Here is a 23,146-nt window from a genome sequence, read left to right on the forward strand (position 1 = left end):
ATCTGAAGTAAAACCTATACTTTCACACACAGTTCTATAAATACTTAGATATTTAGTTTACAATTCCCTAATAGTACTTTAAAAATGTGCCAATATGTATGTGTTGAAACTAACCACAGTTTTTCTTATTGTTCATGATGCACAATAACATTTTTGTTACTGACCACTGAAATATGTCTCTGTAGAGATAAGAGGTACCTCATCTTCATGACTTTCCTTAACAGCCATTTTAGCATTCCTCCAGGCTGCTCTGGGCTGTTCCATCAAGCTTCAGATTCTTCTCATGAGAGAGAGATGAGGTAAGCAGGGCTCTCCATTTAGGCTTCAAAACAGCCATGTAATGCTATGTGAAATTCTATGCAGCCATGGTATAAGGTGGCATGCAGAGAGCAAACACTCATACATTCATGATCATATCATCAAAGCCTGGCATGTCCATGATAGGTCAATAGAGAAGTTCCATGATAAACTGGATAGCTGTTAGATAATGTGGCTAAGTTACATCGAGAGCAAAAGGGGGTGTCCATTCAGACACTGTATATGTTTCAATCAGTGAAAACGCTAGAAATAATCTGGATCACAACTACCATTACAATGTCCAGTTTATCTCCCTAGGTAAGCAACTGTACTTAAGGTCAGGTGACTGGGACTAGAATCTACCAGCTTCTGTTTTCTCTCTGATCTTTTTCTCAGTGATGTTTGCATTTAACCTGTCCTTGCCTAAATGTCCATAACCGAGAAACAAAGGTCATCAGTATATACTTTCCCCATAAAGAAATCAGGGAGATTCAGGAACATTGTGATTTTCAAATGAAAGAATTTATGTAACTGGAGAAAAATATACTGGCAAGCAATTATTTCCAAATTCAGATTTGGCAGTGGCTGCTAAAAACACATTGTATGAAGCAGATTGGACACAAACTAAAACTGTGATAGGCCATCTTTTGATTTTCATACAAGTCTCTGTGCTGGTTTTTATCTAACTGGAAACTGGCATGCGGTCAAAGCTTCATCTAGCTGCATGAACCCCCAAAACACCCAACATTGCTTACATAAATTACCAGACATGCTGCTGTGGTATTTGAAAAGCCACAAATCTTGTCAATCAAATGAAGTTCTAAAGAGTTTACTGACTGTCATTTTGGCTCTTCATTGTGTCAAGGCAGAAACATTCCTTGGACACATTTAGAAAGGTTGCCTCACCAATCTTCTAGTGTGTCACCAATTACTTTGTTCCCTTGCTCAATGATCTACCAATATTCTCAAGCCATAGTTGCAGTTAGAAAGCATTTTATCTGGAACTACCTACTGGAACAAGCAAAGTGGAAAAAGCCTGCATTTATAAATAGCACAGAAATAATCTGACTGCAGTATTTAAGCCTTAAAACTCGAGGATGAAGAATTCTGTAGGAATATTATATTAATACACCAGATTACATAACTGATTTGTGAAAACACGCTTTAGTCACTTAAGAGTATAATTCTAGAAAGCTTTGTGTCCTCTAACCATATTCCGGTAATGTAACCCAGGATGTGTTTAATTTCAAGACGCAGTATAATATTTTTCCCTGACAGAATGAATAGAATATACGAAGTAGATTATAAAGAATTCAGAATTTTTAGAATATGGCCATTGTTCACCTACCTGGCTGTAAAATCTGTATAATTGCTTTCCGCTTGTTTTCAACTCTGGAGTCTGATTACATTCAATGGCACAATTTCAACATGAGTGGCACGCCACCTGCAAACAAAGCAACATGGATTTTTTTATGCACAGTCAATTCAAGTATCTGTACAATCTATAAGGGAAGGTCAGGGAAGGGTAGTTCTCGGACTGATCAAGAAAAAGTCTTGTCAGAGGAACAGACTGTGGTCAGCTCTTCCCTCCCACACATGTCCTTGTTTGATGTCTATTATGCCTCATGGCAGAGAGAAGCCATTACTGTAGTAAACTCAGGAGTATATTGCTAGATTGTCTCATTTCCAGTATAAGATTCTATGATTTTAGATGATGATATATATAACATTCTATTATTTTAGATTATGATAAAAGACAGTACTCAGTTCAAGCTTAGATCTAGCCTGAGACAGTTTGCTGGCGTCCCTGAAGAAATTTGAACTACAACTTGCTAAGCATTATTGTATTTCAGCCTACGTCTCATAAAAAGTTACCCACTCTCACTTCTTCCTCTTCCAAAGAAAATTTCAGTATTTATAATGCAACATATACACCAATAGTTTGCAATTGATTTCTAAATTGGTTGCCTTTGTCTGGTAGATACCTAAAACATTTAATGGCTTATAGTCTCTTGACTGCTGTATTCAGTTGTACCCACTGTTTCATGCATTGGCCTGCTGTTTTCAGAATATGGAAACTCAGAATCCACTGTGTTTTCCCTCCTCTTATTCCAGGAGAAGGAAAAATTGTCTCCCGTAGGTCAGTCCTCATTTGTAGGCACTAGAAATGTACCCTTGCTAGTACAAAGTAATTTCCTAAGAAACCTGGGTTTTCTTTCACCCATATTTTGTTATTCTATTTAGATACACAGTCTTATACCTACAAAGGATCATGAAATGCCTTTTCACCGCAGAGATAATTTTTTTTTTCTTTCTGTCATAAGAGTTTATATACCGCATTTTCACCGGAGTGTCTATAAATTTCAGTAGTCTTAAGCCTCCTACAGAACAGCATTTCAGCAGCTGTTATCCCTGGTTTCCTGGGTTCGGCTCTTCCATAAGTAGTGCCCCCAAAAGATCTGAATTTTTTAAAAGGATACTTAAGAAAGAGAAAAATTTGAATCTGAACATGAATCTTCATCTTTCTGAAACATTATAAGAGCTCAATTCCATTTTCAGCTCATCATTACATAGTGGATACATTGTGTCCAAACAAAAATGTACACCATTACAGTATTTTGTAAAATAACTACATTCATTTGATCCATTATCTGTCATTCCTACATTTGATATGCCAAGTTTAGCAAATATAGAGGACATGAGATAAGTTATTAGCAGCTGTATTTTCAAATAACATCATTTCTGGATATCAGGGATAATCCAAATCAAATGTTATTTTTTTCTGCATATACAGATAAAACTATGTCAATTTTGAACTGCAATTTAAAGTTTCTTTAATTACCATCACAGGCTCTATTTTTTTACAAATAGTGGGGTATATATTTCATATTTTGATTATTTCATTATCTTCACTCATCTGAGGCAAACACTGCAATTCTAACTTGTCTTGTGTAGTTTTTCACATGTGAATATTTTTAAGGTATCAAGTTTAGCCATCTTTGTTTGAGATTTTAGGTACAACCTATTTAGTACCTTTGAATATAAATGGCAATGAATAAGAAATCTTATTTCAGAGTTGTTTTAAAGACTAGGTATGCAGCAAAGAAGCCAGCTAAAATTACATCTTGTTTAAGGGCATCTGCACTAACATACTATAAGTTGTCTGAAGTGAATGAAGTACTTTCAGTTATAACATCATACTCTGGTGTTTTCTCTGTCTCAGTTTTATTCAAAGCTTTAGCCTGGGACCTCTTCCAGATTTACGTGTGTGTTGTAAGGGATGCAACTGCAACTAAAACAATAATGTCGGCAACTCAAGTCTGCTAACACTCATTTTGCAATTGTAACTAACGGCATATTGCCAATTTTGGCTATCAGTTGCTGCCAGTTTATATGAAAGCATATTTTTTTTGTCTACAGACACTAGATTTTCTAATGTTTGTCCTTTAGTTACGTCTTTGTTGTCATATGCTAAAGGTTCCATATGAATGCCAGGCCTCTGTAAAAATACTGCTTTGAAGCTTTGTGTTAAAGGTTTTGCATATATTTATTATGGTAAAATCTGAAAAATGGGGCCTTTCACTATTAACTGCAGAGATTTTTAAAATCCTTTCCTGGCATGCCATCTCCATTTTACAGTTTTAGTCACTAAAGCCTTCAGGTTAGTATCCATAGTGGTCACATCAGATACAAATCTCCTAACAAAACATACAATCCCCATAAACCTCTGTATACTTTATTTTTATGTAGGTGGGAGGTTATTGACAAGTGACAGTATAACGTTGGAAGCCATCTCTACCCTGTTTTCTTGAACTTGTTTAAGTGGTTTATTTCTTTACTTCTCATTTTACTATTTACTGAGGGAGCCATGAGATCTCTTTAGAGCTTTTTGGAGTTTCTGGTTCTTCCCTTCCTTTCCCCATGAGAATACCACCCGTGTAAATCAATATTATGAAATACATTTTTTACCTCATTGTGAAATAAAGCAGGTATATAGCATAATCGAAAAAGCATTCATAGTAAGAGCAATAATAGATTCCAAATGGTGTGTTAAAATGTGCAGATGTAAACTTTTTTTTTTTTTTCTGGAGCTGAGAAGAAGCATCTACTGTAGGAAAAATATCTTGCAGCCAAAAATAATCTTTCTTCACACATATGGGAAATATTGCTGATTTACACATTTAACTTCTTAGAATGTAGGCAAAGAGTTCCATATTTCTTTTCCAAAATTTATAAAGTACTAATTTATATCACAGACTCTTCAAGTGCCTTCATTTTATCTAGCGCTTTTTAGAGATTCAGGGATATACATAGGTACAGCTATAACAGAATAGTGAGGGCCTAACACTGTATTTTAACAACTTTTCAGTACTACCAGCTTATTAAAAACATGTTCCTCTGTCATCTTGGAGCTTCTGCTCCTCTCCAGTATATTCTTTCACAGATAAACCTAGTATTTGAACTGAAGTGACTATTCTCATCTCCCACAAGTATTATAGGTGTTAGCTTTTCAATATTTTGTTTTAATCTTGCATTTGTAGATCACTTAACCTCGCTGCCTAATTTAAGTTTTATCTGCCTGCATTTAACAACTCAAAGTTTTCTTTGCAAATCCTTCCAACAGCTTCAGAGATCATGTTATCTTGGACACAAATCTATGAGTAATAGGGAATCTGAATTTAAAAGTCAAACTTCTTCACAGCTACCCAGGATACTTTCTTTTTGCTGAGACCTTTCTTTTCCCTGTAAATGCCAAATTAACAAAAGCATCTGAGGGTGGGTACATGAGGGTCAGGAGGGTGTGTGTTGAGAGTGACATCAACTGAGACAATAAAAGGGCTTCTAAGTTACTTAGAAGCTCTATTTTAAAGTTACATTTAAGGGGTCCACTAAACCAATTCAGTAGTCTTAAAATATACTTGACATCAAGAGACAGTCATCTGCCGACATACCCAAACCAGAATCTGTTTAAGATACTATCTGGTAAGTGTACTCTATTTTATTTCCAAGTTCTCTAGAAGACTTATTTAGAAAATTTTATCATCGTTCTTTATTCATTTTTACATCAGCTTCTTTTCAGACTATCTTAAAAATAAAGTGAATATTAGTAAGATCAAACTGTTTTATTATCTGAACCAAATTTGTGAAATGAAAAAATATGAGACGATGAGTTAGAAATATCTTGAAGTGAATCCAACTCCTCAATTTGTAATATTGGCTTAGATGGACTGCTAGGACCACATTCTTACTATCATGTAAGATACTATGTAATAAATGCTTTTCTGACCTAGAGTAAAGCTGCAGAAAATATTGCAAAAATTGCATTGTGGAGTTTTATATTTCTTAAGTTTCAGTTACTCTGTATCAAATTTCTTAAACTGCAACAAAAAGATGCCTTTTCTGGCTGCCAATACTGAAAATCCAAACTGGAAACTGATATTTGGACTCTGTACTTTCTGCTTGCTGTAGCATCATCAGTAATAAATCTATTTCAAATATATCCCAAGTGGCAGTTCTGCTGATGATGTACAAAGCAGAGTAGAATTCATACAGGCAATGCAGGATTATCACTGAAAAAAATGAGGGGCTCAATTCTGATTTCTCCTATGTAATTAGACGGGGAACGACATAATTCAGTGAAGTTATGCCTCTGCAAAAATTGTCAAGAAAAGTGTCAGCCTTTTCATTCCAAAGAATATGCAAAAGAAATAGATAAAAGAACAAAACTTTTCACTTGCATAGCTATAGAGAAGTATTTCAACATACTTGGAGCATATAAATATAAGTGATTTATAATAATAATAGTAGTAGTAGTGGTAGTATTGGAAGAACATGGTGCTTTTCACCCAATTATCCAAGAGATGGGTACCTATTTGATGATGATGTAGGGAAACTACAGCTGACCAAAGTTCTTAGACTTGCCTACGAAGTAACAGTCAGTTGCTCAAATTAGTATTAGAACTAAAATTTTCATGTGCATTCCTTGCTCTAACCCATTTCACACAAAAAAAATATTTTTCAACATCAGTTCTCTGATGTCTTTCTTCAAGTTTTTTTCTAAACTATATTTCTTTGGAATTAACAGAAATTATTTGAAATACAGATTTATACATGTATTCATTTCTATCTTTGTAGACAAAATGACTTCTGTAAAAAATCTGGCCAAGACTGCAATCATTTTATATGCCATATGCTTTTTTACAAACTCTGATGGAAGACCAATGATGTAAGTACATTATTATACATTTCCCAAGTTTGGAGGATGACTTTAGCTGTGCTTGAGAACATGGTTGGTTTGTCTGTACATATGTTTATGTTTATGTGAGTCTTTCTGTCCCTGCTTTTGAACCCTTTGGCCAAGGTGGCCAAATTCTGTCCTATAGATACAGCTGTAGAGGTCTCAGACACTCGGAGTTCTTACATATTTTTTTAAAATACACAGCTGAGTAGAGGCAGAAGAATCATATAAGTGTTCTCTTCAGAATATCATTGAGTAAGCTTATTAGACGCTTGGTGAGGGTCTACACAGGAGATCATCTTTTTTACTGTGCGAGAATCTAGCTGGAACTCACACTTTGACACTAACATCAATCAGCATTGAGACACAAATCCACAGGAAATGATGCTTCCTTAGCTCTGGTGTTCACAGAAAACTACCGCTGAATAAATTCCATAATTTTATTACCTATTATCGTATAAGCCCTAACTAAGCTCATCTATAACAGCTAAAATAAATGATAAATATATAAACAAACAATATTGTCACAAAACTGGACTACTTCCCATTTTTTGTGCCTTCTCACTGATATATCCATTACCAATAACAAATGACAATCCACCCTCCTTCTCTTCTCCAGATGTCATTGTATCCCTTACAAATTAGAAAGGTAGGTTCTACAGCTCTGTATTGCTATACCTCACAAAAGTTGAAAGAAGGTCTAGAATTTAAGAAGGGCCACTATAAGTCTCTTTGCCTTTCTTTCATGCAGGAAAAGATCAGTGAGTGAGATGCAACTAATGCATAATCTTGGAGAGCATCGACACACTGTGGAGAGACAGGACTGGCTTCAGATGAAACTGCAGGATGTGCACAGTGCCCTCGAGGATGCTAGGACCCAGAGGCCTCGAAACAAGGATGATATTGTTCTGGGTGAGATAAGAAGTCGGAGGCTGCTCCCTGAGCATTTGCGGGCAGCAATGCAGAAGAACTCCATTGATGTGGACAAAGCTTACATGGATGTACTTTTTAAAACAAAGCCATAATGAAAAAAAACCAAAGCATTATGTCTGTCCAAGTTAGCACGTGTCTGTATATCATTGATCAAGTAGGGCATTTTATTATTATTTATTCAAACTACAATAAGGATTAAAGGCTCCATTCAACATTGTAGCCCCATTGAGTTAGACATTTCACAACCAAATAATAAAATGTATTTACAGTCCACCCATGACCATTGCTGCTAATTTCTGGGTATCTTTTAAATGGCTAATGTATCTTATACATTTCCAGCATAAAAAGAAAAAGAAACCCAAACCAGTAAGAAAGTTGAAAAATCATTTAAGACCAGATCTGATACTCTTCCATAGACAGCATTTGTATGTAATCACTAGGCCTACTTGTACTGTTAACCAAGGAATAAATGCAGTAGAACCTGTCTCCAGAATAGGGCACCATTTTGCCTAGGGTTAAATTTTGTTTAACTTTGTATGAGTGAAAATATGTAAACTTAAATCCACATTTATTTTCAGAAGGCCTAAAATCAGATGAACATTAATTACATAGCAAAAGCTGCCTGATAATAATTTAGGATTAAAGAATGCAAACATAAAAAATTAAAGTGAGAAGGTAAAACTTGAGAATAAAGTACAATGGAATAAATTTAAAACAAATTATGTATGAAATAGAAGAATGAAATTTTGCAAAATACTGAAATGAAAGGAAGGTTCGATTACCTTCCACTCCCCCAAAAGATGATAACCTATAATTAAATGGAGAAACAGTGGGAGCAAAGAAGGTAGCATGTATCTAAGGGTGGCCCTAACTATAGAACAGGGAAATGATTCAAAATCAGACAATTACAACTGAAACAAAAAACTTGCAATACACATTTTTTGTCCCTCATTTTCTCTGTAAACTATCTTTCTCTAAGTTTCTGTATGCTGTGTTAGGCCTCATGTGTAAGTAACTTTTGTTTGTGAGACCAGTGGCTCTCATAATTAAAATTACTCATTTTCATATGCAATTTTTTGTAGAATTGGGACCTCAGTTTGTCAAATCCCCAAAATGAGAACAATTAACATGCAGCAATCAACGTGGGAGTAGAACCATTAGCTGTAATACATTCAAACTCTAAGCAAGACTCAAAAAGAATCAGACATAAAAATGGATGGGAAAAACCAATTATGATAACAATAATTTTAAAAAGCAGCAAATACAAAATTATTTTGAACGGCACATGCACAAATGTGCTTAGGACCCTCAATCATTTCTAAGAAATAAGAACGTTTTCTCAGTAGGAATAATGGTGGTTGCCTACAAATTTGCCATTGCCAGAGCTCAAACCTGCTGCTCTAAGCCAAAGCGTCTGTATGTATGTTGCCATATCACTTCTTATTTGTTTGTTTGATGTCTAGCATGCCTTGGGGAACCTGGTGAAAAGCTCATAAATCATTACAAATATAAACACAGTCTGCTGGAGGCTAGAAAAGTACTTGTAAGTAGTGAACTGTAGTTCATAATCTTGGCTATACTTTTAGTAACGTAAAGGCCCTGATGCTGCAAGCAGATGGTATGCCTGTGCACATCGGTGCACCCCATGCACAAGCAAGGGTTCCATGCTGCTTGTCTATTTGTAGAATTGAGGCCTTAAAGTGCACTTTCTATTTATTCTCTTATCAGACATCTGTGCTAACTTAAAGAAATAAAATTGCATTTTTGTACCTATGTCTCACTTACGTATTACCAAATAAAGTGGACCAAAAGCTCTTGGACTTTATTTTAAAGCATAATAACTGACTGGCCTGTAACTATTCTGATATAATTTAGCATTTGGGGCAAGATTATTAAGCCATTTTATTTTATTATAGCAATATAAATACAAAAATAATGATGAAAGCAATTCTTATTTTTTCTTTTGTCTTTCCTTGCACACAAAATCATATTGATGGATTACCTAGCACAAACCAATTTATGTCCCCTTACAATAATGACACACATGAAGAAATTATATAATCTTCAAGTGCCAAATTCATAAATTGTTTCATTTTGATCTAAACAAAGAACTCTGTTCTCTAAACAACTTGTTCTTCCTAATCTACAGCTATCAGATAAATGAAATATGCTTCCATAAATATTTAAACTTTCTGTACACTTCAAAAAATACTCATTGCTTACAAAGGGCTTCAGGATCAGAGACAGATGATGCACCACTGCACATCATTTAGCTAGAAATATGGCAGCAGACAAATTATGCTCTGCTCTGTCTCATTTATGGCGAAATTCATGTTTGCTTTGCCCACATGCAGTAAGACTCTTCAGAAGGACTAAAGAGAGCACAGTGGCAGATGAATTAGTGCTAGGTAATGCCCATTAGAAAAAAAGCCAAAATTTGCATGAAATTACTTACTAATGGTAATTATCTAGAAAACAGATTTGTTACAGCTTTTCAGCTTAAACCTCTGATCAGTGTAGCAGCAGTCAAAACACCAAAATGTTCAGAATGGGGCAGAGGATGTTACAAAAAATATTTTAATACCATGATATATTGCAAAAATTCATCTTCACCTGGACTAACGTGCAATTCTGGTCATCTCTCTTTCACAGATTAAGGGGACTAGAAAGAGGATGGTAAGAAATAATAGGGCCACTGAACCACTTATATATGATAATAAATAGTAACAAAGGCATTCAGAAAAGAAATAAATAAAAAGAGGCGTGATAAAGATATGATGAATTAATGGTACGGAGAGACAAATGATACTGCCTACCTATCTTTCTAAGAGAACAAGGAAAGAGAGGCAAAGAATTGAGCTTGCACATGGCTGAATACAGAGCTTTTAGCTAGTATGAGCCAAAATCTCCTCTCCAGCCGACGTCACTGGAGGAGACAGTGGTATGACTCTTGGGTATGCTCAAGTCTTTTCCCACACATGCACTGGAATGTGCCTTAAGTCTATGCCAGGTTGTGTACTTGCATGTAAACAATTTAAATACTAAAAGAGTCATTTCACAACAGACTCAGACAAGCACGTGACTGCCAGAGGAGACTTCCTATGTCTCCTGTTATAGTGAGATAAAGTTAGAAAAGTACTAGGTCCACATCCCTTCACATCCACAGGATCAGCCTTCCAAAGCTGGGGTGTCTCAAGAAGGCACCCTTCCTCCCAAAGAATGTGGTTTCTATGCACATACTTCCTTTCAAGGCAGAAAACCTTCCTTTATGATCTGACAAGGGCTTTTTGCTAAGACCTGTGTCCTTGAAGACATATCCTGTGCACACGAATATCTATTGTACACACCTGTTTTTTATAAAATTCTCAGTAAAAAGAAATATAATAATGTCCCTTACTCATGACTCATTCAAACAAGAAACAAGAAGCACTAATATCAATATCCATTCTCAGGGGAAGTAAAACAGTAGCATATAAAAAGAACCCAAACCCACCATAAATTAACAAAGCCAAAATCACAAGATCTCTAATAAAAACTAGATGAAATGTAAGATCTGTAGGTAAAACCTGCTGCTGGTGATTTAACTGCTAGTGATTTGGCTTTCTTAGCTGCTTCTAACTTTGTCTCCTGTGAATACTGCTGTATTATATTGCTCAGCTCACTATTAAATGGCACATAACATCTGACTCCTTGCCTAGTTAGCGCATTCTAACAGCTTTTGTGCGGGCTGCTTGGCTGTCATTGTTCTACTGGTGGATTTCTAGAACTGTGTGGTTTATCCCTGTGGCTATTGTTAAAGGACGAAAAACAGAATTCATTTAACAGATTCATGTTTTGCTGAATATTGTAGCAAAGCTTCTGTGTTTTGTGGGGCATTTTGTCCTCAAACCAGGACACAAAGACACAAATCCTTATTCTCTTTCCCCCTCTCTCCCTCCTCTTCCCAATGTGCATAAGGTGTACAACCTTCCCTGACTGAAGCAGTCAGATCTGCTAATGAAACAGGCAAGTCCAGAGGTGTACACTCAGTGAATCTTTAGATTAATACTTAGGTGTCCCTGAAAGAGGAGGATGCTCTGTAAGATATATAAGCAGCACACAAGAGTCATTGTCTGTACAGTTCCAGTCTCTGGAATCTGACAGCAAATTTTCCAACTTCCTCCACCAGATGTTAAATCAGAGCCCTTGCTCAAGCTGAATACAGTCATCATTAGGATATAGATTCATGTTCCCTCTTACCTGCATGTTTTTTCCTGGGAGGTCTGATCCAACAGTGGCTTAGAACAGCATTTATGAGACTCTGAGAAGACCCCATACATGGTCGTTGACCTTCACAGTGGGGCTGCCCCAAAATATCCACTGTGCAACCAGACTGGCTTCCCGCAGTGCACAAAGGAGAACAGATAAATGTTCAAAAGTTTGCACAGAGATTTGGTCCTTCTCTTCCTCCTCCCAAACTCTCCACTAATTCAAATTTGCTTCAATATACTTATTGTCTAGAGTTCTACAGTCCTTTCACCTGGCATGGGTGTCAAGCTCTGCCTGTATTTAATAATGTTGCTATAGAGAATATCTTAGAAGAGACAAATGTTGTCTTTAGATCTGAATACAGTTGAGGCTTGGTATTGGTTTATTCTACCCCCATGAGGAGTGAAAGGGCTTAGTGTCACCTCAACAACTGTACAAGTACACTGTACAAGTTGCCTACGATGTTCTGCTGGGTATTATGGAATGAAACCACATCCACCAATTGCATGCCTAAATAGACTGCAGATTACACAGACTCTATATAACCTATAGGGTTGTTCAAACCTGGAAACTATAGTTGTAACTAAAATCAGGAATCAGTTTTAGGGTGAAGGTTGAGATAGCAGAGATGTCAGCTCGCCCAGCTAAACTGTATTATATCCTTCTTTGGCTGCTTCTTCTGTGCCAGGCAGACGATGGTGCCAGTGTACCATGGGGCTGCCCTAGAGGCCTGGGTGCGGGGTACGTGCTGCCATGTAAAACCGGTAACGGCTGTTCCTCAGAACACCTGTGTGTAAACACCTACAGAGTTCCAGCGGAAAAGCAGCTGCCCAGTTATCATCCCCTCAGTGTAGCTCTACAGTGGAAAGTTTGGCTCATTTACCTCGTATTTCCCAGTTACCTTTCCGCGGCGGCAGGCGGCAGGCGAGAAGCAGCTCTTCCCGCCGGCGGGCGGCGCTCGCTCTCCAGCACCGCCTCTCAGGCCCTCACACCGGTAGCCTCGGCGAGGGCTCCGCCTGTTTGGCCGCACAGTCTGCGGCGGCGCCCGGTGGGATGGCGATCTGGCCCCCGCCCGCTGCCCGCGCTGCGGGCACGGCCTCACCCGGCGCGGCACCGGGCCCTCAGGCGGTCGCGGTCGCGGTCCCGGTCACTGCCCCTGTCCCTGCCCGCCGCCGCCGCCCCACACCGTAGCAACCGCCGCCTCAGCGCGCCGGCCCGCCCCTAGCAACGGCGTCGCCTCGCGCCCCGCCTGCCCCCGCCCCCTGCTCCGCAAGTCTCGTGAGATCTGGGCGCCACCGCCTCCTCCTCCTCTGCGCGCAGGCCAGTTCTCGCGAGAGGTGGCGGCGGCGGTTGCCGGGCCTGGGAGCGTCGGCCGGTGGCGGCGGGAGACGGTGGCTTGGCCGCGGCGCCGGGCGGGTGAGTGGCGGGTGGAGGCGGCGCGGCGCGGCGCGGCGCGGCGCGGAGGGGCGACTGAAGGCCCGGTCTGGCTGCGCGGAACGCCGCTCCGCGGAGGCTGTGTGCCGGGGCTGCCGGGCCGCAGTCCCCGCCGCTAGGGCCGTTGCCGCTGCGGCTGAGCCATCGGAGGGTGCGGGCGGCGACGTGCCCCTCCGGCCCGGCTCTCGGCTGCGGCTCCTGGGCTGTCCCCCCTCAGGGCTTGCGGCAGCCCGGCCCCTCCGTGGCTCTGCCGTGCTGCCGGCCGGGGCGAGCGGCGGCGGCCTCTACACCTGTGAGGAACCGGAGCGGTGCCGTAGTTGCCCACAGGCGGTTCAGAGTGCTTCAGCCGCGCTCCTGAGGCACGGCGACTGTCCGCGGGCCTTGCTCCGGGTTCCCCTGGCGCCTGAGACAGGTCGTGTGCTGAAGCTTTTGCGCTTTAAAAGCATCGTAGAAAGCGTGCCTTCGTCCGGTCGCTGTGCCTTGACACATCTGTTGCGTGTGGTGTCGTGGGTAGGCTGAACACTAGTTACTAGTTTTAATCATATGATGTTTATTGGTAAAACCTGCAGTTGCGATGAGAACTGTACAGAGACAGGCTTAGGACTGCCTGACAGCGGTCATACAATTCCTGAGCGTACTTATTTTACATAATCCCTGAGCATTGATTTACCTACTCAAATGATTTCATAATGAATTCAGTATCTTTATAAGTCTTTTTTTCCACATAACCATATTTTATTTGCAGAAAATATAAATTGCTTGTATCATAAATCTGTCATAGTACAATTATGTGTTACAGTTGCCTATCATTACTTTTTTTTTCCTTTAAATTCACTTTTGTTTCTAGCTATTGCTTCTGCATCTTCTTCCTTTTCATCTCTGATCCCATTGAACTTGTCACTTTAGAACTCTTCTTTCAGAATCTGGATCCAGCTCCATCATAGACCTTTTCCAGGTTTGTTTCTGTCACTTCTCTGGCTTCTTTGTCCAAAGTAGTGGTTGAGCTTTTTATCTTTTTGTTCTTCATTGTTGGCTGCTTCTTACAAATTTGAGTGTGTAATTAAAACCTGGCTTCTCAATAGCCTTTTGACTGTCATCTCCGTTCTCCTTATTTTTGTTTGCCTTTTTGCTTCATGAATCATCTTCATTGATTTGTTTAAAGAGTTCTTATCTCTGTTGTTGCTTCAGCGTTGGTGATCTTTTCCCCAGAAAACTCTATCTGTCTTTCAACTTTCTCTTGAATTAGATGATCCAGAAATACAATTCAAATTATCAACTTCACACTATTCACAGTTCATAACCTGATAGTTCACGCTTGTTTTCTTTTATGTGAACTAAAAGTCTGTCTCTACATCATCTTGTGTAGGTTACCTTGAACTCCTATAGCTTGAACACAAGTACAGTCAAAAGGAACTAGCTGATTGGGGTTTTTTTTAACCATTTCTCTGTAGTTATGGAAAACTGTTCCACTATATTTGTTTTGCAGGTCTCTCAGTGTGGATTTGTCTTTGACTAGGTGTCTTTCATGCAAAACATCACAGATAATTTTGTTTTTCTATTAAGATACACAAATCTCCTGCCAAAAGCCTTTGCATATTACCTCTCGATTTGTACCGTTTCTGTCCCAAAAAGTCATGGTAGTCTATTGTATCCTGCCTGTGGTGATCATTGCCATCTACCGATGGCGCTGTTCGAGACTGTTCTTATGGTTTTGTTCAGCACATGTTTGTATTTATGCCTTTGCCTAGTGTGTTAATGCCAGGGAACCTGGGGGTTAAGAAAGACAACAAGTTAAAGCAGCTCTCCTATCACATGTTAAATTCCTTCCCGAAGCCCTGTTTTCCTTTCAGGTGACACTGCATTTGGAAATGGTAAACAGCTGATGTGTGGATGACACCACTTATTACATTAGTAACAAATGTCGTTGCCTTTTTTTCTATCACTTTGTTATAAACTGTATACTTTTGTAGATTGTACGCTTGAAGCTGGGGCTGTTTTGTCCTGTATGCATACACAAAAATCAAAATCTCATTATGTGCTAATTTCTCTCAGCACAGATTTCCTTTAGCAGTGTTGCTTAAATCTTGGCCCGGTGCTGTTGCTTATCAGTAAAAGCATGTATCTCTCTAAAATATGTATAAAACAAAAGCCAATTTAGAATTCATTTAAAACGTGAAAAATTATTTGGGATTTTCTTGCTCACTGAGATGTATTGCTACTGCTGGGTACAACCATGGGTACTGACCTTGCTTGTTTCTTCAAGAAATCTACCTGATCTTCTATTTCATGCTCTTCACCTTGTTACTGATGCTGAGTGTTATGAAGTCTCGTGTCTGTCAGCTTTCTGTTTTATTTTGGTGGGCTGCAGGGGATGGGACTAGTAGTAGTGTCAAGAAGTTAGATTCTGCTTCTTTTTCCGCAGTGATAATCACGATTCTGCTTTTGTGTGGGAGAAATTGCTCAATCCACTGAGCTTTTTTATGGGTAGACCTAGGCTCACTTTACACAATGAATCCTAATACAGAGGGGGAGTTGGGAATCATCTGCCTCTTGCTTTTTAGGCCTCTGATAACATTTAGGTGTTTTATCATCATGTTCTTTTTAGGAATTATGAAGTTAAAGCTTGCAGGATAGTCACTGGATATCTGTTGCTCATGGTACTATAGAAGAAATAATAGGGATATCATCAGCTTCCCATGACTGCTTGATTATTTTTATTTTTTACTTATTAAAAGAAGCCTCAGTCCTGACCTACTATGTTAATGTTGAGACTGTATTGCAAAGGATGTTTCTTAGCTATGCTTTAATCAGTCTCAGTTTGATAACTTTTCAATGATGATAATTTGTAAAGCTACTTTATGTGGCTGATGTCTGCACTAGGTTGCAAGAAAATCACTTGGCAGGTATGGATTTCCATGATACATGGTGTTTGCATTATGAGCATACGTACTTTGAACTGTATTTCTTAATTAGGATGTAATGTCACTGTGCTTGCATTCCCAGTAAATCTTACTTGTAAGTTAGTTTTTGTTGTTGCTGCTTTTGTGCTTTGATGACTAGAGTCAGTGAACAGCAGGCTATAACCCCTTACAGAAAGTCTAAATAATTTCAATCTCTGTCGCAACTAATGCCAGGTTTTGTCCCAGCTGGTTACTCATCTGTTAGATCTTTCCAATTATACTGGTTCACCTTTACAGTGTATTTCACTGATGGAGCAGGTTAGAGCAGATGAGCTTCTGAAACCTGTCCTACTTTAGGAAGTGCTTCTGACCAAGGCTTAAGGCTGAGTAGCTGCCTGAAGTATTACGTGTTAATTATCTGAATGTTGTCTTCTGTACTGACAGCTGGAGCAATCAGTTCTTTGTTCCACCTGATGAACTGGTGTCCAGAAGATGACATCTTGGGCCTCTGCCTCAAAAATTCAGGCTATATTAATAATCTTTGGTTTGAGCTTTGCAGCCTTATAAGTATTCTCAATAAATACACTATGGCTGGCTGGCTTGAAACGTATTGATAGTGGTTGAGATTAGCTTTACTTCTTTCCTGAAAGATTTCCAAAGAATGTTTTTTCCCCACCTGCAGTACCTTGAAGAGTGTAAGTCCAGCATCTCACAGAAGTATACGTCCACTTCTGTCCAGCATCTCATGTTGTCTAAATCTTGCTTAATCTGCTGTACATCTTTTGTGCATCGTATTTTGTCATGGCACAGAACTGAATATACTTTAAGTATTATTTAAAATAATCTGTTCTATAGCTATCACAAATTAGTGTATGATACATCCTTTCATGAACTCTTAAAGTAGTGGTGTAAGCACATTAATAACTGTGTTTTGCAGTGCCTGGGGTGGCTCTACCACATCAACTATCAGCTTCCCAAACCTACTGGGTGTCTGTCTTTACAATTCCCTTGTATTTCAGTAGTCTACAACTTTCATAAATTAGTGATGATTCTGGCTTCAAGTTGACATTAACAAATCTGAAGTGTTCTAGCTGTCTGTGTTGAAAGCATTCAAAATTAAAGTCTGCTTCCTGATTTCCTGTTTTACACAATTATTCCCAGTATTCCCAGTGATAATTCTCTGGAGTACTCACTTTCTGCAGAGGGGTAAGAAATCATTCTTTACACCTGGAGAACTGCTTGTTAGCTAATCAGAATGGCAATCACTTTGGCCAATATGACAGTGTTTTGTAATCTACAAAGGATATTTGAATGTGATTTTTTTTTTTTATTATTATTTATTTCATGTGCTCCCAATGCCTTTTCGCCTTTACCAACATTTCAGATGCAGTTCCTTGATTTCATGGGAGGCATTGAATAGTATTTAGGGCTATGTACTCTTGCAGTTTTTTTGTTTTATGTACAAGGCCAGAATGGTCCACAAAAAAATGCTTTCTTTATTGCCTACAGTGTGAATCCATGCAGAAAAGAAAATAAAAATGACCCACAGTTGAAACATTCTCTTCTATTGCAGACAAAAGTGGATTTGCGAAAGTGTTTCAAAATTAATCAGTAGGACTAGTTACTTTACAAAATTTATACAGCATTTGCTAATTGAAAAAATGCTATTTTCAATAAAGAAAAGTGTAAAACATATTCCTTATTTGTAGTTTTACAGGTTTGTTAAAACCTGAAATAAAATTGATAAATACATTTGTTTATAATCCACACAAAAGCGCTATCAACAGTGGTCAAGAAGAAAGAAAAATTGGCTGCTTTACAGCAGATTGTTTCTTAGAGAAGCATTATTTGTTAAGATCCTGCTGAGTGGGAGGATGGAGGGAAGGAAGACTGTTTCTTGTTCACAGTGTGACATGCTTGGAACTGTATTAGAAGTTTCACAAGATGTGGCTTTGGACACTTTCAGATTGTTTACCTTCTTTTCATAACTGCTCTAGTTCTGAGTTGTGTGCCAGTCTGGTAGTTCATCAGTGACACTGCTGGGGTTCCTCATACGCTGGGAAAAGGGAATACTGTTGTTCGTGAGAAGCAGCCCCATTTGTTTGTTTCTGTCCTTCTGTGTCATCTAGTGCTTGTAACGGCTTAAGCATGTAGCTGCATAGCAAAGCAGATTGAGGAACTGATCCTATTTAAAACCATCTTTTTCTTTCAAGTTTATATGAACCTATACCGTCCTGTTGAATCTGTCACTTTTATGAAACGAAAGATGGGGAGAAGGCAGAAAGTGTGAGACAACTTAAAGTGACTTTAAATTGTAGTATCGGCTACAGTTCTCATAAAAAGAGCCACTTTTACACATCTTTCCAGTGCAAAAGCAAAATTCATAGAATCATAGAATAGTTTTGGTTGGAAGGGACCTTTAAAGGTCATCTAGTCCAACGCCCCTGCAGTGAGCAGGGTCATCTTCAACTAGATCAGGCTGCTCAGAGCCCTGTCTAACCTGACCTTGAATGTTTCCAGGGATGAGGCATCTACTGCTGCTCTGGGGTGACCTGTTTCAGTGTTTCGCCATCCTCATGGTGAAATTTTTTTTTCCTTATATCTAGTCTGAATCTACCCTTTTTTAGATTAAAAACACTACCTTGTGTCCTATCACAACAGGCTATGCTAAAAAGTCTGCCCCCATCTTTCTCACAAGCCTCCTTTAAGTACTGAAAGGCTGCAATAAGGTTTCCCCAAAGCCTTCTCTTCTCCAGGCTGAACAACCCCAACTTTTTCAGCCTGTCCTCACAGGAGAGGTGCTCTAGCCCTCTGATTATTTTTGTGGCCTCACCTGGACCTGCTCCCACAGGTCCACATATTGAGGGCTCCAGAGCTGGATGCAGTACTCCAGGTGGGGTCTCAGCAGAGTAGAGGGGCAAAGTCACCTCCCTCGACCAGCTGGCCATGCTTTGTTTGATGCTACTCAGGATACGGTTGGTTTTCTGGGCTGCGGGTGCACATTGTCATCTCACATCCAGCTTTTTTCATTGACCAGTGACCCCAAGTCCTTCTTCTCGTCAGGGCTGCTCCCAATCACTTTATTCCCCAGCCTGTATTGATACTGGTGGTTGCCCTGACTCAGGTGCAGGACCCTGCACTTGGCCTTGTTGAACCTCAAATACTGACATCTTACTTCAATTAAATGAATAAGAACTAGCTACTGGAGGATAACCTCTTTCTGATAAGACACCTGCTTTGGTCCATACCTGAGAGTGTGAAATGTTTGTAAGTCTTGTAGGTGGTTTTAAAGGGAAGAGAGAATTGGTGGAAACAAAAGCTTGAAAAGAAACACATGGTGCTAAATGACCCTGTTACTGTGGTGCTTCAGCAAATATGTGAGTCAAAGCAGGACCCTGCAGTAATCAGTTGCTGAGAGTGATTACAGAATGGCAGTTGTGGTGTTCCACTGGGAGATTGCCGGTCTTTGCTTTTTGTTCTAAACCTTGTTGTTGCCGTGAGTAGGAAGGCTTGCTGTGTATATTGCTGGAGTAACTCAATCTAATGAACAGAATTTGGTTCAATTCAGGATAAAAGGTGTCTTTATTTTTGTATTGCTTGTGTATGAAAACGGTATGTCATATTGCACCTAAGTTCTGAATGATGACTGCTGAAGTAACTTGTGACTGGATTTATAAACCAGCCTTCTTTCCCCTTTGTCATCTTAATAATACTTTTTCTGTTCTGAAATAGGTTGTAGGTTTCTCCTTGTTAAGCATCTAAACACACCTGGTGAATGTGTGTAAATCCTATAACCTTCTAAGTTTGTGTAGTATCGACCATGCTTTGATAACCTGAATTTCCAGGTAATAACACAGTGAAATGGCTATCCGGGCTTTTTGTTTTCTTTGTTGTTTTTTTTTTGTTTGTTTGTTTGGGGTTTTATTTTGCATGAGAAAGTTGAGTATTTCCTGTAATTTTAAATAAAATGTGTTTTCCTTTCCTGACTCTATATTGATACCTGACCATACGAGGCTTCCAATCAAACTATGTTTAATTGTAGAACCCATAACAGGAAAAAAAACAAACCCTGTGGTGGAGATTGTATACTTGGTATAAAATCTATTTTCTTTGTTAGAACTGAACATAAAGGAAAAACTCACATGCAACTAACATTTTTAGGAAGCTTGTTTGCTACCATTCCCCTGTAATAAAAAATTTGGGGGTTAAATTTAGCTAAGAGAATCTAAATTTGTTAGAAGAGTTTTTCTATTTTCCATGACTAGAGGGACATTTTATTTGAAAAGCTACCTTGTTTTAAAGAAGTCTCAATTCCTTTGGGACTCTCTTCCAAAAAGGATAAGTTTCATCGAATGTAATAGAAATATAATAAAGGGGAGTGGAGATGCGGTGTTTCTAAAATATTTAGCTTAAAATTTTAGAGAAACATAGTAGGCTTATCTTTCCGTTACTTAGTAGCCTTATCTATCTGTAACTCGATTTTTTCCAGATGCTGTACAATCATCAGCTGTTCACTTGTGGCTGCTTTCTCATTCTTGTAACCAGGTCATTCTGAACTATACAACTCTCTTGACACACGTGTCACTCATAGGTATGACTTGAACACCAGTCATTTAAGATTGGCTATCTTTATTGGCAGTCACAAGGTTGTTTTATCTATGAGTGAGTTTTAGTGGGAGTTGAACATAATATTGGATCCCAGTCAAGGAAGGGTAGGCTTATAATGTCTATTTTTCTACTAAACTTTTGTGACTTTTCTGCAAAAGTCAGTGAAAGTGCACTTACATTGAGTGTTTCTGAGGATTGCTGTTGATTCCATTTTGGAGTAAGGACTTGGATACAACTGTTTGTTAATCTTAATTCAAAATATAGAACTGTTGGTCTCTCTTCTACAGCTGGGATCTTTCTTTGAATTAAGCTTATACATTGGAAAGAAAATTATGATGTGTTTGCCTGGTGTTGTATAACCAGTGACTTTCTGTTTGGACACAGTGAAATTAATTGTGGCAAAATTGAAGTTGTCTGCCAACATTTATAGAATTATATTTCTTATAACGATATTTTTGGTGCAGGTATCAGCAAAATGTATAGAATATTACTGTCATGCAATTTAGAAATTGTGCTTCAGTATATCCTATTTTCTGTAATCTTTATTTAAAAAACCAAAACCTAACAACACTAAATTCTGCATGTCTATTTTTTTTAATGTGTGGCATTACTTAAAGGTAAACACTGCTCTCTTAATGTAGGTTGTGAGTGCTGCATGTGTGCTTTTCAGAGCAGTAGTGTGAGGAAGCTGGCAGTGGAATGGCAGGACGGCCTCATCCTTATGACAGTAACTCCAGTGATCCAGAGAATTGGGATCGGAAATTGCATAATAGACCCCGTAAACTTTGTAAACATTCAAGGTAGGTGCTATGTACCATCTATTGCATCTCAAAAACTACAATGAAAGTCCATTTTAAAGGCTACTGTATCTGGTTGTGGCATGTCCTGTCATAAATTGTGGTATTCTTAAAGGGAATGCTTCTTAATCCTTTTAAAAGATATTTTCTAACCTAACTGATTTGTCAGCTTCCCTAATCTGTGCTTATATTTGTTTTGTAGTCAGTGGGATTTTAGTCTTGTTTTAAAAACTAAATGCCTTCTGTGCATATCAAGATACCAGTTGAGTGACTAAGTGTATGAATTTTTTGGGGGTGCTTGCTAGGAGTTACTTCCTGTTCATCACTTTTTAGTTGTCGGTACTCTCTGTTAAGCAGCATACTTAAAATACGTGCAACTTGTTCATGGTGATAACTAACAGTTGCTTACATGCAAGTATGATGCTCTATAGCACTTTCTTTGTAAAGCTGTGTGTCAGATCTTGCTTTCGCCTGCATTCCTCACTGTAAGAATATTTTTTTAAATGCTTCTTGATTTGAAGACATTACGAAGTTAATTAGTATTTTCCCAGCATATAGTGATCAAAAATAAGCTAAGCAAAGCAGTTAGTCACCTAGCTAATGTATTTGAAGAAGCATGTTGCTGGAAATATATATAAGCATCCAAAGAAGTGTGTATCTTCTGAGTACTTTGCCCTTTTAGAAGTGCTAAATACAACTAAAACATTTCTGTTAGCTAGCTAAAATTGTTAGTGAGGTAAGCTTTCCCAGTTGCAAGATGATAGGAAAAGAGCTAAGGAGCACATTCAGTAACAGCAATTTAATTCGCGTTTTTATTGCACAGATTCAGATATACTGGACTCAAGTGTTGCCCAAAGTATTCAATGGGCAATTAATATTGTGGGTTATTTTCCTGTCATTAAGTCTTGGATAATTGTGAGACATCCAAGACGGCAGGAGAAAAGAATGCACCAATAATTAAAAGGCTCACAAGGAGACCCACGTAATTATAGGCCTGTCTGTGATGTGAATAATGGAACGGTTAACACAACCGAAGAGGGTGGCTGCTGCTGGTGGTCAGTATAGGCTTATGGAATACAGCTTTGTACAGCGATGTTTTTATTAAGATGATGGTGTCTGGTAAGTGGTTGATCTGTGCTTCTTATTTTGGATCAAAATGTGGTGCAGTATCAGCAGATGAACAATATAGATACAACAGGGCATTGTGTGCGCGTTGAGGACTGTTCTCTGTCAGGTCTCGGGGTGTGATTGTACGTGGGTGATTCATTGCTGAGTCCAGTTCATGTAGTTCATCTCTGGTCCCGTGCTACCTCCCATGACTGGTGATTTGGAATAAAACCCAAAACTGATATTGAGGGAGATGCCCCATGATGGAGAGTGTTAACTAATGAAAAGAATTAATTAATAGCATGGGATCTGAGTGGTTTGATAAACTGGGTGCATATAACCATGCCTTTTTCGTATGACTAAATACAAAGTTAAACATTTAGGAACAAAGAGTGTAGGCCACTTTTGTAGACTACATCAACTCATAATCATTGGTGGTATTGGCACTGTAAAGAACACTGTCTCAATGGGAAGTCAGTTGTACATAAGTCGCCATTAACATATGATTAAAAGGGCTAATGCAGCTGTTGGACGTATAGTGAGTGAAGTTATTGGAAATCTGGTATCAGCAGTTCACAGGGAAG

General features: G+C 38.8%; 2 protein-coding genes across 3 annotated transcripts in view; one reads left to right on the top strand and one right to left on the bottom strand.

Annotated features, from left to right (window-relative positions):
- CYB5R2 (cytochrome b5 reductase 2) overlaps positions 1-23,146 on the bottom strand; it is a 172,291-nt gene that overhangs the window by 145,311 nt on the left and 3,834 nt on the right. The gene's annotated exons all lie outside the window — the stretch shown is intronic.
- Positions 6,438-7,560, top strand: PTH (parathyroid hormone; the record flags this gene model as incomplete). The annotated part of the gene is made up of 2 exons (XM_082484915.1): positions 6,438-6,523; positions 7,287-7,560. The coding sequence occupies 2 exons, from the start codon at positions 6,438-6,440 to the stop codon at positions 7,558-7,560; spliced, it is 360 nt and encodes a 119-aa protein (XP_082341041.1).

The sequence above is a fragment of the Vanellus vanellus genome (assembly GCF_965231255.1).
Source record: "Vanellus vanellus genome assembly, chromosome: 6".
NCBI lineage: Eukaryota > Metazoa > Chordata > Aves > Charadriiformes > Charadriidae > Vanellus > Vanellus vanellus.